General features: G+C 31.4%; 1 protein-coding gene across 2 annotated transcripts in view; it reads left to right on the top strand.

Annotated features, from left to right (window-relative positions):
- Positions 1 to 18,566, top strand: part of LOC132942430 (discoidin domain-containing receptor 2-like) — a 178,660-nt gene that overhangs the window by 128,484 nt on the left and 31,610 nt on the right. For both annotated transcript variants that reach the window (XM_061010787.1, XM_061010786.1), the window contains exons 6-7: positions 1,562 to 1,709; positions 17,732 to 17,908. In XM_061010787.1, coding sequence (XP_060866770.1) covers positions 1,562 to 1,709; positions 17,732 to 17,908 — 325 coding nt within the window. The remainder of the gene's footprint in view (positions 1 to 1,561; positions 1,710 to 17,731; positions 17,909 to 18,566) is intronic.

The following is an 18,566-nucleotide window of genomic DNA, read 5'->3' on the forward strand; positions in this document are numbered from 1 at the left end:
TGAAAGTTGAGTGGTTGGATGATTGGAATTGTGAGAGTCGATTGTTGAAGCGCTTGTAGTGGATTTTGGCTTGTCTCCTAATCCAGTGACACTGAGTACCTATTTTTAACTAATTAAGTTAACTTTGACTGCAATCTTTCAATCTCTGAATAAATGTATTATTGGAGATTTTAGCTGCACCTCAAAGCTCAATTCCATAACATATCTAAATGGGTCTTATAAGTTATAACAGTAAATCTGTTAGGTAGGTTGAAGGTAATTTTATAATTTTAAATGTAAGCATAGAACATAGATAGATGAGTCGATTATTAAGTGAGGTAACCGAGTTGACGGTCAACAATGTAAATGTAAACGTATTGTATGCATTAGGCATAAGATGGAGATTGGTTGTTGGGGAAAAGTTTGTTATCGCATATTCCCTGTCACAGAGTGATGGTACAGTGAATGAGCTTGGTCTCGTTCATTTTTATTCCTCGATCTGTGTACCAGGTTTCAAGAAGTCAAAATTGATCTCAAACAATTTAATATAAGCAATTTATTTTAAAGTCAGGTAGCTATTCAGATATTAATTTGATTTTAAACAAAATATGTAAAAAGTGTTTCTAAAATCTTACCTTATATATTTAATAGCACTGCTATAAGTACATTTTATTCTCAATTAAAACAATTTTAGGTAAATACATTTATATAGATTTTGATTTATACAGTCAAAGTGAAATATTCCGTTCATGTAATTTTATTTTGAATTTATTGTTACTGAGCAAAACATAAAATCTCAAATTTCTTGTAAAAGAATAAGCAAACTAATAAAAAAAAATTGAGTCTGGTAAAAAACTGCAAGTAAAATCTTTGCCTTTGAAAATTAAAAAAATAACTCATTAAAGACTGGATTTTAATTTTCTGCCAACCGAAATTAACGAATTATCCATCTCGGGTCATACTGATGATGTTTTATAGCATACCCAAGGGAAAACTCGCAAATTTCAGACATGAATGCAAAGTGCTTGGTTTTTTTTAAAATATTTTATTAATATTATTCAAATTATAGACATAATCAGATGTATTAAATTAAATTTAAAAAATCTTACAAATTATAATGTAAAACATTATTTATTTTGGTCGTAACATCTTTTAAAACTACATTTTCTTTGAAAGTTATTATATAGATAGGCATTTACCGCCATTGTAAATATCTACATAATATATATTTTTATAATATTATGCGGTGCGTGATCCAGCTAGGTACTTATTTCGTTTATTCGTGCAATATAATGGCGCATGATGTGTTATGATTATATTTGGGTTTTTTCAATTCCCAGTGATGTTATAACAATAATAACAATAATAATAATATGCGTTGACTTCGCATCGGGAGGGGGGGGGGGGAAACCCCCGATCTGACCGTGAATAATTTTATGCGCCGTACAATAGAATAGGCTGCAGCTATCACATTATACCTAGCTGCCGTATGATGTATATTATGTTATTATTCGGAATAGAAAACCGAATGCACGTCCTATTGAAAATTGCTGAAGGCATGTATACGTTTGATTTATTTCAGATAATGTCCGGCAACACGGATACCTCGACCGTGGTCTTGCACCATCTGCTTCCGCCCGTCTACGCATCGCAAGTACGCATATTGCCGTACAGCGTTCACCGTCGCACCGTTTGCCTGAGGGCAGAGATCAGAGGATGCCCGTCCGACCGTGAGTAATAATCGTAGACTTCTATTATATCAACGACGACGGCGCAGTCGTATAATAATAGTATATATTATAATATATATATAGTGACTGTTGTAGTTGTACATCTCCGTGTGCGTTTGTACGTATTTATGTATACATATATATATATATATATATGTGTGTAGAGAGAGAGACGGAGACTTTTCCGGCGCAAACAACATATTGTGCACGTATATGCACCGCGTATATATATATTTATAGAAAGGGGCACAGTACATTCAAATCGATATCGTCGAAATCAAAATCACGAGGGAGTACATATACGGCGAGTCTTCCGTGTATATATAGATATATATATATATATATATTAGGTATAAGCGTACAAGCGTATTGGTATATAAGACGTATAATATCGTTGTAATTCCGTCTTCGCTTAGAAGACCGAAAAATGTTCCGATAAAATACATTATTAAATAAGAAAACCTAGGTTCACTATTTCATATATAAGTCGGTTAGTTGTATGGACTTGCGCACACGCTGTATATAATTGGTGTAATATTTTCATATTATAATATATTATACGCGAGATGATTTACGAATCGTACAATCGTAATAATATTATGTGATTCGGGTGGGTTCATAATAATGAATTGTATATTATATAATAATGCGATTTTCACGAGTGAAGAATTAAAAAAGCAAATTTACGTCAATAATTGTCACGGACAAATCGGGGCGATTTTTTCGTATCCGATAAAAACTGCTCTGCGCAATAGACGCTGTGGACAAGTGTCGTACGTGCGCCAAAATGCCAAACGACCGGAGTTGCCGACAATATATTGTTTGTGATTATAAAATAATAATTGTTATTGCTCTGTTTCCGGTAACAATTCGCATAAAAACATATTTATAACGAGACACTATCGGAAACTATATGTTGTCGAACAGAGAACACGCGCACACTCAATGTGTTGATCATTTTCGTGCGCGCGAAACGTTCGTCGCTCAAATTACTCCTCCACATTCGCCGTGTCACTATATAACGAAGTCGTTGATTCAAACGATCCAGGTCACAGAGATATGACACTGTACAATTATTTATGTGTGTGTGTGGTGTGTGTGTGTGTGTGTGTGTGTGTGTGTGTGTGTGTATGTGTGTATATGTGTGTGTTACGTTCAAATACTTAGGTACCTTTCCTCGTAGCGCGACTCGCGGAATAAACAAATAGGCGTCTTGTCGAAACGCGTGGTCTAATTAACGAGTAAGACCCCGGTGTTAGTGCACAAAGATGTATAAGTGAATTAAGTGATAGGATTGAGTAGAATTAAATTACCTACTTAAATTATAAATTCAGTGCACACTGTCGGTCGTCAGACCTTAACCGTACGATCACTATTATACAATTTTCCGACGATTGTGATGTATTGAAATTATACGTCATCAGCAGTTATCACAACGTGCCAGGGAGGTCCGGCTAGGGTGGCGGCCGGCGGGTGATCGATCTCCACCTGGGCCTGATGAAAAATTGGGCTGCCTGAACAAATTTGGGTTGATAACTCATAAATATTTTATTATTAGCCCAAAGTTGAGCTGAATTTTTGTTTCCCCGGGGCCAATTTTTATTCCCAGTCCGCCCCTGTATCGTACACATTTATTTTCATTATACTCAGCACTGGTCTGACCCACCCGGCGAATGCACGGGAGGGATATCTTGCATATTTTTCAATATTGGGGGCCATATAGGAAAATTAATGTTTGAATCACTAGGACATTTCGAATTCTTGTCAAATAATTAAAAATGTTGTTTTTTTCAACACATTCTGTATATCATTCAAACACATTTTTATAATTCGATGTAGGTTCTTACGTATAAAAAGTGTGAACAAGCATTTTCAAAACATAAAATATTAAAAATTAGATATTCGATAAGCCAAGTTCTTTTTAACTTGCCTACTTCTTGAAGATGACATTAAATGTAAAAACACAAAGATAAAATATTAGTAGGTAAGTTAGAATCCTATAATAGTAACTAATTAAAAATACTATTATTTTAATATTTTTTTTTGACAATAAGAAACCTAGGTATAATATTTTTTTTTAAGTGTACAAATGTAAAAAAATTACATTAAATATTATTGATTATAATTGTTTTTTAATAATAATTATTAAAAAACAATAAAATAATTATATTTCAATGTAGGTATTAAAATACACTTATTTTTTTTTATAGTATGTAATCTATTAAAAATTACTGGGCCAGGGTCCAAATCATGGGCCAGACTGACACTGATCATACAGAAATAAAAATTATAATATAAATGTTATAATTTATGTCTGTATATAAACAAATTTGTACATTCATGCTAATATTCTATACTATAATTACTGAAAATGACATATTATAAAGACTCAACATGTGTCATGGGATTTGTGTGCATGGGATTTCACAGATCTTTTTATGCAGTAAAATTTATAACCGATAATATTTGTGCAAACTATACATTTGCCAAATGTACAGCAATACGTCATAATATAACCATATTATAATCACTGAAATTGTATAATAATTAATTAAGTGTACTTGAGCGTTATACTAAAACTCAGAATAGGAATCGATTATTAATTACATGTAAATTGTAATTATTAACCAAATTATTCCAATGTTTAAAATAAGTATTACTCGAGGGTCTCACGCGCACAAAAATCAATAAAATTGTTATTTATGACCCATTTAACGCGCACATAATGTGTAGGTACATCCAAACATTTAATATTATAGTTAGTACGGTTTTGATACAATACATATCAATATGAACTCAAATATCGGAAACAGTTATATAAAATCTATTAGAAATTTAAAAAAAAAAAATAACCAATTATTTATCAAAGAACATCCATCTTTTCCCTCATTTAAAGTAGGTATAATACAATTATATTATATTATATCATATTATATGCGTTGAGTTTCTGCAATATAAGACCTCACACCCGTCATTTGACACAAAATAAAATCAATTTTGGCGGTACGAGTGTAAAATAACACTGAAGGTTGTGTCATATTGTTGTTCATACCTACTCCATATTCAGGATTATTGACGTAAATTTTTGTTGATGTCGTTAATATAAAAAAAAAAGCATTTTCAAAAATAATATTATACTATCTTTTACTTATTCTCGTTGATGTATGGTTAAATGTATTTGTGATAACCGTTATTATATTAGTGAACACGCATTCGTATAGTATCCTACCCCAAGACATTGTTACTATTGCACCATCTTAACAAACAGTTATTTTATTCCACACAAATACAAATCGATTTTTTTTTTAAATGAAAACAGTTTAGCCTTTACATTTAAGATTAAGCTTTATTGTTACAGAGCTCTGTACAATATTTGAACAATGCATCATATCTTTGGTTAAATACATTTCAGTCCAACGATTTAATCATATTTCAATGTGTTTTCTTATTTAAAAAAAAAATATACAAATACAACGTATGTATACACTACGCACTCGTATAATAAATATAATATATATTTATATTTTATATATGTATAAAAACCTAGCCCATTACAATATTCCATGCAATATTATTTAAAAACATAAGTTTAGAATTGAATTTGTTTGCATGAAGGAAAAAAATAAAATGAAACATGGCGTGTATTGATTTTGCAAGATTTACTTATTCAAACAATAATATGCAGAATGCAAAAGTACTTTAGCAAGCGTTGTTGGGTGAATCAAAACTAAAAAATGTTATTGTTTGTACTGTAGTCTATAATATAAATGGATGGCGCACGTGTCTCTGAGATTTTAGCTTCTATTCTGTTGATATTTACCGATAGATACGTGTCGGTGGCTGGAAGAGAAATAATACAAATGGAAAATACGAATTGGAAAATAACAGGTGAAATGTTTTTTTTCGCCCTTTTTTATTTTATCAAACAATTTTTCCCCGAGAACGTATTGGCCGTTACCGAGACCCAGTTGAATTCTTTGCACGCGTGTTTCAATGTGCACGGTACCTAAAAGCCTTTTGGTCCGCAAAGGACCATCGGTATAATAATATATTATTTCCCCGCTACATTTACCACCGGCACCTTTGATAGTTGTGGCTAACAAGAAATTGTACCCCCAAAGGCTTACTCGTTTTAAACAAAAACCCTTTTTGCGTTCCTCGTCACTCTTTTTTTTTATTGCACTTTCAGAGTACATCCTACTGTGCGTACGGTGACTGCTTTATCCATCTTATCAATACATGAACTATAAAGCATTAAGGCGTATTTCCTTTATTCTCGATTTGTCTGAATTGTCCGAGCGTGTATACATCTCGTTATTTACCGACCAGATAACATACAAATGTATATGAACACCATCTAATTATTATTTAATAATTTAATTTACATTACATTAAGTACATAATAAGTCACCCATACGGTGTCATTCTGGCGACTTCTCATATTATATGATATAGGTACATAATAATATTATTATTTGCATACATCATGATAACGGCGTGCTACGACATTGGAACGAACGGCAAATAAATGTATCCCATATCAGTATAGAAGTGTAAGGGCCACACATAGCTATTGAAACGTGCCGCCGCGTTTTTGGAATCGTCAAAACAGCCAAAAAATAGCCAAAAAGCCAAAATTTTTCCCAGCAATCGACCGCGCGGATCAACAAAAGTGGCAGAGTTTCGCCCAAGGGCGTTTAAGCCGCTATAATATGTATAATTATATGTGGCCCTAAGTGGCGTGAATCCGTGATTCGTACGATATTCCAACAACTCTGACTTTTAAATCATACGTATTGCGCAGTTGCTATCTATACCGGTCGAGTTCGCGCAACGAGAGCCGGCCGGCCTGCCGTTCATTTAGGTTTGTCGATTCCTAACGGAACGGCAATAATTCATTTTAGAATTTATAACCTAGCGAATATAGTGTCGGCGAGGGGAAAAAATTGGCTCTTAACGCAATATATGGATACGAGATTTCCGTACGTGACGGCAATATTCCTCTAACCATAACTGTCTGTGTGTTGTACCACTGCAGCAGTCTGTATATATACCCACTGTACACTATAGTTTACAGTATATTATATATACATACCGTAACAAAAACGAAGGAAAATATGGGCGGCCACGAATTCCCCCCCCCCCCCCCGTAACAAACATCGTCTGCCGACAAACACACCGCGGTTCGCAATATTCTACTACCGAACGACCGACCGGAATTTCGATTAATCACGCTGGACACGTTTCGCCATGCGGTGTACACTACTCCGAGTACCAAAGTTTCAGCAAACGCCAAAATAATAACCAGCATTCGACCCCTAACAGTTACCTGGGGTTAGGATTTTTTTTCCTCCCTCGTCCGCCGCGTATATATCCGATACAGACAAATCCTTAACGGATTATAATGCGGCTCGTGTTGGCTTGTATTAATCGGACGTTGAAAAGGGTCAGCTGGTCGGATATTAAACATAATATTGAAAATATAATTGTGATGATCCGGCTAATTGACTCCGAATGCCAGTGATAAATTTAAAAAAAAAAAACATCACATAATTAATTATAATATCGCGTATGATATCGTATGATAATAAGTTTTATTTGGATGGATATCCACTCTACAATTACTTTTTTTTAAATTATTAATTTATATCGTTTCGCTTAAAAAAAAAAACAACTCTGTTTTACATTTGTATTGCGTATCGATTTTATTGTGTATTGCGTATTGTCATACTATATTTTTATTATAACCATCGATCTGATATTTTAAATAATTTTTCCCCTAATCAAATAATTCTCTAAAACATTCAAGATTTACAAAATATTTATACTATATTAGATTTATAAGATTTATTAAATATTTAAAAACTTTAATAACTGTATATATTAGATATTACCCTGTACCTACTAAATAAACGAATATGCAAATTAATATTATTCCGTTATTATTGATTTATAAGAAATAAAAAATAATACATAATACATTATTATTATATCATTGTAAATACAGACTACAATTTAAATTCAAAATAAAATCCTATGCATTTTCTCATTATTCTTCCAACCGATTCCATCGTAAAAATATTACCTGATTTACTGTTGTATCAATAACAATAGAATAATCTTTTTAATTTTTAATTTTTAATAATTGAATTTACATATTATTATTCATATTTTGATAAAAGTAGTGAAAATCCATCCGTACTTTGATAATGTTTCAATTCTTTAAATCACCGATGCGTTTGTGTTGAATTACTTGAGTTACTACTTACTAGAGACCCTTAAGTTCAAAACTGTGCGAAAAATCCTAATTACTGTAGTAGTGCAGTGTACCTAGATATGTTTAATCTTCTAAACAATAGCTCACTGAAACCTTGAAATCAAATAACATCCTCGAGAATAAAGAATATGATTCCTGCACCTAAACAATATTCTAATAAATATTAAAATTATCAGATTGGTCCTTTAGAAATAGTAAGTAATTAAAATTATCCACTTTGATCGGTTTTATTAAATTTAAAAATACCAATATGATATTAATATTTTTTTTTTTTTTACAAGTCAAAATATTGATGTTATAATAGTAGGTAATGTATTAAGAAAACATTTCCTCTTTCATACCAAAATGTCTATCCACCTAATAATATAACAATATTTTGGTAAATCATAAAATATATTATTTGTCGAGTATTTTAAACAAATATTGTAGGATAAACTGACGTTCGTCCGTAGTTAACCGAATAATACCATTTCGTAGCAATATCTATAACAATTGAGTGTAGCGATAGTATCCATCATATTACATTATACTCAATGGTATAATATAATATAATTAAAAAGACGTCTACGTCGTGTAACTGTAACATCTTTACATTAGAAATACAATTTTTTTCGCCTGTCCCGCCATATTATTATTATTTACATTATTGTGAATAGTGATCAGTTCGAATACACTATAGTACTTTATGATGACGGTTTTCAAAACCAATATTAATCGCTCAGAATAAACAATAATAAAACGAAGAAGAATGATCGCAAGTTGAAGAAAAAAAGGATGAAAAACTTAGCCATTGCGTGCAAACGTAATTGAAAAGTTTCCTGTCGGTGGACGGGTTTTTTTCTTTCTCCTCGTCTTTTCCAATTCTGTGTTATTGTTTCAACGAATGCAAACTTTTAGGGGCGACTAACGGTTTATATATATAATCCGTTATAATATAGGTGTATATATATATATTATATACATTTTTTTCTTTTAATTAATTGGCAACAATGGTAGCCACAATCAATATATAAAGAGTGAGACAGTAGCTTTCCATTTAAATATTGTAATACTAACAGGAAATTAGCGATAAAAGTGTTTCGTGTTTCTTTTTAATGATCGGCGCGGAATGAAAAAATTTAAAATCGTTTATCCACGCGTAATTTATTAATATTTCACTTTTTTTAAACAAATAAAACAATCAAATTTCATGTAAATAATAATATAATCAATAGATGAAATCAATCCAATAATATTCAATCCACAATTGACATCTACAGAGGTTAGGTAATATTATATTAATAACAATACATCTAATAGTATTTTTAAATAATATGAAATGGGTGTCATCTGAATGAAAAAAGCAATCTAGAACCAATACTACAAAAATCTACATCTATACCTGTAATAACTTGACAGGTCCTTTAAAAATAATATCTTATTAGCAAAAGCATACGATAATAATATAACGATTCAGAGTGCGTAATTCGATAACTGGAGTTCTTGACGGAGAAAGCGCTCTAATTAATCGATCAGCTAATTAATAAACTATGTGGGAATTTTGGTTGATCGTCGGACATTTTGACCGTAGTCGTATTTGGAGAGACGGTAATAATAAAGTGAATAATTGACTTAAGCTTGTCCGTTTCGCCGATGAACACAAATTGGCTTTGTCGGGTAACTTAATATAAAACGTCCGCGTTTCTGGTTCATGACCGTGTTATGAGCCTCTTACAGCAAATGCTATTGTTACTGTTACAATACCCATACAATGACCAACTTGTTGACCTTTTGCACAAATAAAAAACTGAACGTGTTTGATCTAAGCCGTTTGTATTAATTATAATTGAAGAACTATAATATTAATATTATTCAGAAATTTCAAACGTTGTATATTTTAGTATGTACGATTTTAGTATAAATATTACGTTTTTTTCTTCAATCGATGATTATATAGGACGTATTAGTACCATCAACATATAATATAATATAATTTATATTATATAAAAACAAATTAAAAATACTCCGAGATTTATTTTCCATAATATGCGATGTTTGATCGTTCAAAGTAAAAATAAAAAAACTATTAAACAAACGCCGTGCTGCAAACATTATTAGAAAAGTTGCATTGATATAAACTCATTTTTTTTTTCTATTTTTTTCAAAATATAAGAATAGTTTTAAAGAAGGTTAGTTATTATATTAGTATTTTTAGTTATTTATCAATATTAAATATTAATACGATGGCAATAAACAAATTTCCGAATAAATATAGCATTGCAATTTGAAATGTACGTGGGATTGTCAATTTGAAAATTTGTCAAAATTAATATAGATTAGATTAAAGATATGTATGTATGTATTAAATAAATATTAGCTATTTATTTACGTCGTGTATGTAGGTACAGGAACAAAATATATTATAGTAGATTTGTTCCGAATTGAATGTATCAAATATTTAGGAACCTACAATTCAGTAAAAATATATGAACCTAATGGAATTGTAAATTTTAATAATTCAATAGCCTTGCACAAAGATAAGTAAAAAAAAGATTGGCTCGATAATTAAAATTAAAAAAACCCATTAGTATTTTGTTGTTTATTACTGACCTTTAGTAAACTGTTGGGCTGTAAGTATTAGCTTATAAAGATGCCAAAAATATTTTTATAATAATATCAAAACTTTTGAATTGACATTTTTCTTTATTTGTAATTTTTATTATTATTATTTTCAGAAGGTAGGTACTTAAAGAATTTATATTAAACCTTTACAAATTCCTGCTTCGTTTCACTGAAAACTTGTATATTATAAAATCATATTATATAAATATATATTCATTTTTATAACTTTTTTCTCCGGATGACTCGGAAATTAAACGTATATTGATTGACATTTGAAAATTAAATTTTTTTCAGCCATTATCATTAAAACTGGAAGTTAAGAGGTTATGTTCGATTTTCCATTCAGTAGAGCTATTGGGCTTAAGTTTCTGACAGTTTAATTATAAAGCCACACCGTTAGTGAATGATATTGTTTAAAATTAAAGAAAATATAAACGAATACAAGTTTAAAGTTAAATGTCGTAACTTTGCTGAAAAGCCTACATAAATTTCACGAAATAATATATTATTAATGATTATAAAATCATTCAGGTATATTAAATTCTAAATAGAGTTAAACTAAATTATTTACTGCGTAACTCTGTATGTAGGTGGTAATACATATGCCATAAATCTAGAATTAAATTATTTAACTCAGTACGTATGAAAAAGTTTCATCTAGTCTTAATATTTCATTTAGTGAAAAATAATTTAGTTATTGATTATAATTAATAATATATTAGTTTATGTAGTACGTTAATACTATATTATCATCCAACGTTAAAATCGAGTATGACCTTATGTAGGTACCTAAGTACCAATATGTAAATGTTAAAATGTAAATGGTATTTTGTATTATTGTTATATTACGTAGGTACCAATATAATAATAAGAAAAGGTAAAAGCAATTTATTATTATTATTATTATTATTTACACAAATTACTAATCTGAACGATCTTAATTCTGCTATTTAAATTGTTTAACATAAATATAAAATTATTCATATTTTAAAATATGAAATAGGTATCTTAATAGGACTAATACAGTTGGTTAATAATAGTTATACAATGATATAGAGAACTACACATTTTAAAACTGTAAATATAAAAATATATTATATGTGTCACATGGTATTTATCATAAACATATTTATCTCATTATTTTCATATCCATAAAATTTTGAATCTTAGTTGCATAATATAACTGAACACTAAACAACTACTAAATCATGTAGAAAAGCTGCATTACATTGCAGGCTATTATCCTACACCTACTTATTAAATTTAACTGAATATTAACTTAAAGGAGAAGTAAATCCGGTAAATCCACTATGGGTTCGAAGTATCCAGATTCGTCAGTTTAATTAGTATAAACGTGCTAAATTAGTCATTCAATTATTTACATATTATAAATAAATATAAATAATGATATAAAAAAATTTAAAAAAAAATTAAAATATAAGGTTGATCAATCGAATAAAGACACTTCTAGAAGTACAGCTGTATGGTGTTACATAGACAGAAGATCAAATTGTCACTCAGTTTTTTAATTAAAATATTTAATAACTACTAATAGTTTAATGAGGATTAAACAGTTTTAAAAAATCATTATAAAACTTAAATGGATCTTTACAAAATCTCAAAATCTTAAGTGTAGGTGTATTATTAGGTATATTAGAAATTATGCTTTCAGCGAATATCTAAAACTGGTGTAGCATAGCAGAAAACTTTAAAATATGAAATTAGATCATGGCCTAAGTTATTATTAAACGGATGATGCGATTAGTCATAATATAACAAATCCCCTTAGGCACTACATCTGGACCTTTGTCGCTTTAAGTTGACTTGTTTCTGGTTTCAAGTGTTTTGGATGTTTTACTAGAGCAAACTTCGTCAAAGATACACAAGTTTGAATCACACTCGAAACAGTTTCTCCGATAAATGGATAATCTCTTGGCAGGTTTTTAAGATGTCAAAATATGTGCTCACCTATAATTCTGCTCGGAAAACTTAGTTTGAGATAACAACAGTAGTTCTTAGAAAACTTAGTAGTAGATAAAAACAACTTGACATATACTTTGAATGTGCATTGCGCATTATTCGTGATAATAATCGGTTTATAGCGATGGAAGTCTGTAACTCGTTACGCCTATATAGTTTCTTAGGTAAAAACAATACAAATATATTTGCAGAACGCGCAAACAACATAATGTTATATTAAATAGAGAAAAAAAATAATGTCATAATTTCATTTTTTGTACTTAAGATCACAAATATATTATATAGGTACCTACAAACTTATATAATACATATTATGATTGTCTCAGATTTCTATAAGTACTCTTCGAATAATAAATTACAATAATACAATATAATTAGTCAATTGTGTGATAAGTGAAATATGTATTTCATTGCAATAAAATATCGACTGAAATTATTTGAGTCTGTGTCCTTGCATATCATAATATTATGTTTAGTTACCTGAATTCATTAATTTATTTACCGGTCATCTTAATGCGCCATGACCATAATATTGTAAATTATCTTAAATATCAAATGTTCGTTAAAAACCACATTAATTAATTTAAGGATGGGTCGATACTAAAACCGATACTAGATATCGGCCGATATCAGTGGTATCAGTTTTATGAGTATCGGTTTTTTTTTCAAAACCGATACTTCAACCAATACCTACCAAAAAAAACATATAGATATATATACAGTATATTATCACAATTCACAAATGCACAGGTTAGGTTATGAATAATCAAATACTATAGATTATTGGTAGGACTGTCGTTGTTATCACATTACAATAATAATTAATATTTTAACAGCAATATTATTTTAAAAATTCAAAATTGGAATACAATAGATCACAATCACTATAATATCTACTATCTAGTCGCAGTGTCACACTACTAGTTAGCAGTTACTAGTGATAGTTATGTAAGTTATGTTACTACTTACGAGGTTATTAAATACTAAATAGTTAATGCTAGTGTACATATTGTATATTTATAATATTCAAAATAATAATTTAAACAACGATGTATAGTGAAGGTTCATTTGACATTTATGTCTATTGTTATTTGTTATTCATAATTAATAATTATCATTATTTTTAAATTTGTTATTTTCTATTATTTCATAGACTGTTATAGAAAAATTAATATTAAAGTATTAAAGGCTGAAAATAAACAAACATGTGATAACTATTAAATGATAATTATGAATTTATTACCATTAATAAATAATAATCAATGTTTTCACTTTTCTAGGTAATATTTGTGTAATCGGGTATCGGTTTTATTATATATCGGTGGATGGTATCGGTTTTATGGTGGTATCGGCTCATGTGTTTTTGTCAAAAATGTTGTTTTTATATTTTCATATATTATCTGGTATCGGTTTTATATCGGCAGCATATATCTTTTGATAATTTGCAAAAATATAAATAAGACGTTTCTTAACGCAGCAACTATTGTATTATAACCAAAATCATTCTTAATGAATCGAATACATTCTATAACAAGTTATATAAACTAAATTATACTGTGGATATATTTAACGTGAACCAGATATTACTTCTAAAAATATTCATACATTTTCATTTTAATTTTAAAATGATTAATTAATAATTGCTAACAATAGTAGTACCTATACGGGGCTCTGCAGATTGTTTGCAATTGGTTAAATTGCACAAGGAATTCCTAGTGCTATAGGTTTCTATTCGATTCTTACTTTAGAATTTCAATTATCTAATTATCCAATCCAAACTTAAAAATAGTTACTTTATAATAACAGGCAATATCCACCCATCATTATTCCAGCGTATTAGATCACAGTTGACAGTGTAATGAAACGTTCATAAAAACCCTCCTCCAATTGATTAAATTGTTTTAAATCAATATTATTAATACCACAACAATGGTTACCATCTAAAGTTCAATGATTCCCCTTTCCCGCGTGGCAGTTTTAATCAAATAATTACAAACACTGTAAAAAATATTGTTAAATGTGGGTGACAAAAATTAAATTATTTAATTCTGTGTAAACTCACACGCGTTAACGTCATAACTCATACCATGGCATATTACTATATACGCGTTAATTATGGTATATATGCACCGGACATATTATATTTTATCGAGATTAAATGGGAACGATAATAATATGTACATTCACAAAACTAGCAGGCTGGTTAAAAAAAATTAGCCTCTCAAAAATAAAATATTTGCACAATCCGGGGGTTTGTTAATTCTCACGGTAATGTGTTGTAATTTTATTGTGTACCAAATGACTTAGTCGCGAATTAAATTCCCCACGCATACAAGTACTTATGTGCATTTAATTCTAATTTTTTTTCAAGCAAGTTTTTGTAAGTCGCATACACTCGACCACGTTTGCGCGTCTCGTTTAAGCTCTAAGTTTCCAGACGATAAAGAGTATTATTGGACCCAACGAAGCAACTACTTGGGCTGCCAGATATATGCGGATATACAGACGAGTATACCCAAGTTCCGTGGACTTTAAGTTATATCCAAAGATAATAATTAATAGTTATAAATTAGAAACCATACGTAAACATGCGTGGTGACTACCACAGATATGTTAATATGTGTGGTTAATGTGCGTAATCACCACATGTTTGTGCTCAGATTATGACCCGGTACATACTATAACCGCGTGGGGTCTCCGTCGAGATTACTGTTGATTGTATGGTAGTTTATAATAAATGTATTTTTCGCTTTTACACACTATTATGTATATATATTATATAAACGTGCAGATTATTTGTATTAGAATTTGTGAAAAATTTAACCGAGAGAATGCGGGAAGGGCGCAAAACTCCCCGCTGGCTGGTCCCTTTGGCGTTTAGTAATACCCTGCAGTAAAGGTGTTACTGTGTGGAGGTGGTATAGTGGCGGTGCGGTACTGTGGTATTTAAAATATACAATTTGCTTCTATAAGATTGAAAAACTTGCCACTACAGAGCTATTTTCTAGGCACGGGGACGCCGGCTTTGACTAAACCTATCTATATACCTACGTGTATGTACAGTGACAGCTGCTGTGCGTGGTCGGTGAAAATTCGTAACGGCAAAACCGCACCCAAATGGCGTTGCCGGCGACGTATATTATGACGTGCCTGGGAGTTTGGGTTATATATTATATATATATTATATACGGTGGCTTTGAAGAATTTAATATATTATTACATACACCTACAACAGACTGACCAGCGGCGTCGGTGCGACGGGGTGCTACCATCCCTTCTCAGTCCTCTCCCAGTCGCGTACAACACACATCCCGCGACGGACGTCCTTCCTCCCTCCCTCCGACCACCCATCCATCCCCTAACCACACCAATCTCACCGACCATTCCCCCCCCCCCTCTGAGGTGGCACGCGCGGCGACCTCCCTTTCCCCACACCGGTCATTTGCACCACCATCCTATTACCACGAAATTCGTTCGTATAATATACTTACTCCATACGAAGGAGTCGTGCGCGTTCACGATGAAGTCCGATAGGGTCGGAAGTCGCGGCCGGGGAGTCGATGTAATATATAACATATTATATTATATACTTTATGCCTTTAAGGACCTATAATGTGCGTGCATGTATATTAAAATGATACACTTCCATATAATTTTCATTAATGTAACTCGCGTTCTAGAGTGAAATGCTTTTCAGAAAATAAATGGTAACAGTCATTCTTAGACCACGCGCCCTGCGTACAAGACGAATAAAACAATTGACATTATATGAATATTGTATATTGTAATAAGTATTAATGTTATAGCATGTTATTATACTCCGTTATAGTACCTACGTCGGATATATATTTTATACGCAAATACAATAATATAATATAATAATAATCTCATTACCGTGTTATTCAAGCGAATTGAAAAACGAATAGATATTCCAGGTACAATTTAATGGAAATTATAGTTTTTCGTATATTATGATTATTTAATTTATTCGAAGGCATGGATGTGATAGGTGTTACATTTTAGAAACGCGTTAAGACCAATATCATCGTTCAAACACAAAGTACCGTTGGTTATGTTCGTGCACAGTACAATTTAGAGTTATGTAACTATGCGTTATAATACATAATATACCTACACTATTTATATATTATACGCCCGTTACGAAATTTTAGGAAAACAAACGTTTTCCCGTCCCATGTGCGGACGTGCAATAGGTACTACACAGTTTAGAGTTTGTGTGTGTGTGTGTGTATATTTTCTCTTGGTGAAAAAAATACCCATCAAAAACGTGACACCCCTACACCCCCCTCCACCCGCAACACCACAATAATCTGCCATAACGATCATTATGCAACCGGACAACGCTGCGTGGAATGTTCTCTTTCGCGGTTCCGTCACACACCCACACGACCCTTTTCCCGCTGACGTACGCACATACCATATAATATTATATATTATTATATTTGCGCAGTATTATTTTGCCATTCGGACGTAATGATGGACGCGCGTTCGGGTTTTGGGTACTATATCATTTATATTGACAATATATCTACAACTTGCCGTTTGGCGATGAGGTGTCGATTTTCGTGCAATTATTATATACTTCGTACGAGTTTGATTTTTCTGTCACACCATCGTTCTGGTCCTTCGTTCTACCGAAAACTTTTCACGTGAAACTTCCCCGCCGTCCGAGTATAGTTTTTCGTGGTCCATCGGCTTTTCGCGTTTGGTTTTTAATAAACGAACTACCTACCCATATATACTACACGGTGTTGTGTGTGTGTGTGTGTGTGTGTGTAGAGATGGATATACGCGCAAGCCAATACGATATATTATTATTTTCGTTCAAACGTTCGGGGTGTCCATCACTCACGGACGTCGCGTTTCCCCCAGTTCCCTGTATATTATTTAGGAAGGCAGGTACCTATGGCGCAGAAATTCCAAACCCGACATGCGCATAATATCGTTATATCCTCGAACCACCTTTTCACCTAAAGGTCGACCCCGTTGTTGACGTGCGCGTATACATGTATAATATCTTTGCGGGTGGTTCGAAATCTCTTCTGTAAAAAATCATCACGCGTGATTATTATAATCGAGACGTATTTCCACCGTTACAGTTGTAACATTACGCACGTTAAAATAATTGTATATATTTTTGCAGATGGAATAACCAGTTACACGATCCCGTTGGACGGATCTGCGAATGACAGCACGGACGTGGCGGACCTTTCTTACGACGGTGTGGTGCGTGACGACAAAATTCAAGGAGGTCTCGGACGTTTGGTCGACGGCGTGCGCGGGGAGGACAACTATAAAATGGATATTGGTTACGGAAAAGGTAACGTAATACTGTTATTATACAAACGCAATATTGTATGCACATTGATTAAAACAATTTAACTATTCAGGAGCATTATAATAATATTATTACAACGAACGAACTGAATTGTTATAATGTATAAGGACAATGTGTAAATAAAAATATCACTTTTATGATTGATAAATAGTTTTATATAATGGTTTCAGTTATAATACAAATCACTTAAGTCTGTGCGATTAACGAAACCATGTTTTTTTATTATTTTAACCGTTATAACTTATAATATTATATTGTTTTTAATGTATATATATATATATTACATACAAACATTAAATGTATTAATTAAATACTCAACTTTAAAGTAATAACCATTTTTGACTACGGTGCACCGCTGGTACTATATTGTGACTAATACCCGTATAATAGAGTTAATTAATCTAATCTGTATATTTTATGATGCAATATAACGGCATCCGTTTAACCGATAAAATATACCAAAAAGTAAAACCTCATCCTCCAAAATATATACTATCCAGGAACGGTAAGCACGTAATATAAATCCAAGCGACAGCAGCGTTCTTATACGTAATCGCTCACGAACGACCCATTGTTATATATATAGGTATATTATTATATTACGAGCACCTAAATTTCTGTCTAATTTTATAGCTCGTTG

The sequence above is a fragment of the Metopolophium dirhodum genome, chromosome 4 (genome assembly GCF_019925205.1).
Source record: "Metopolophium dirhodum isolate CAU chromosome 4, ASM1992520v1, whole genome shotgun sequence".
Lineage (NCBI taxonomy): Eukaryota > Metazoa > Arthropoda > Insecta > Hemiptera > Aphididae > Metopolophium > Metopolophium dirhodum.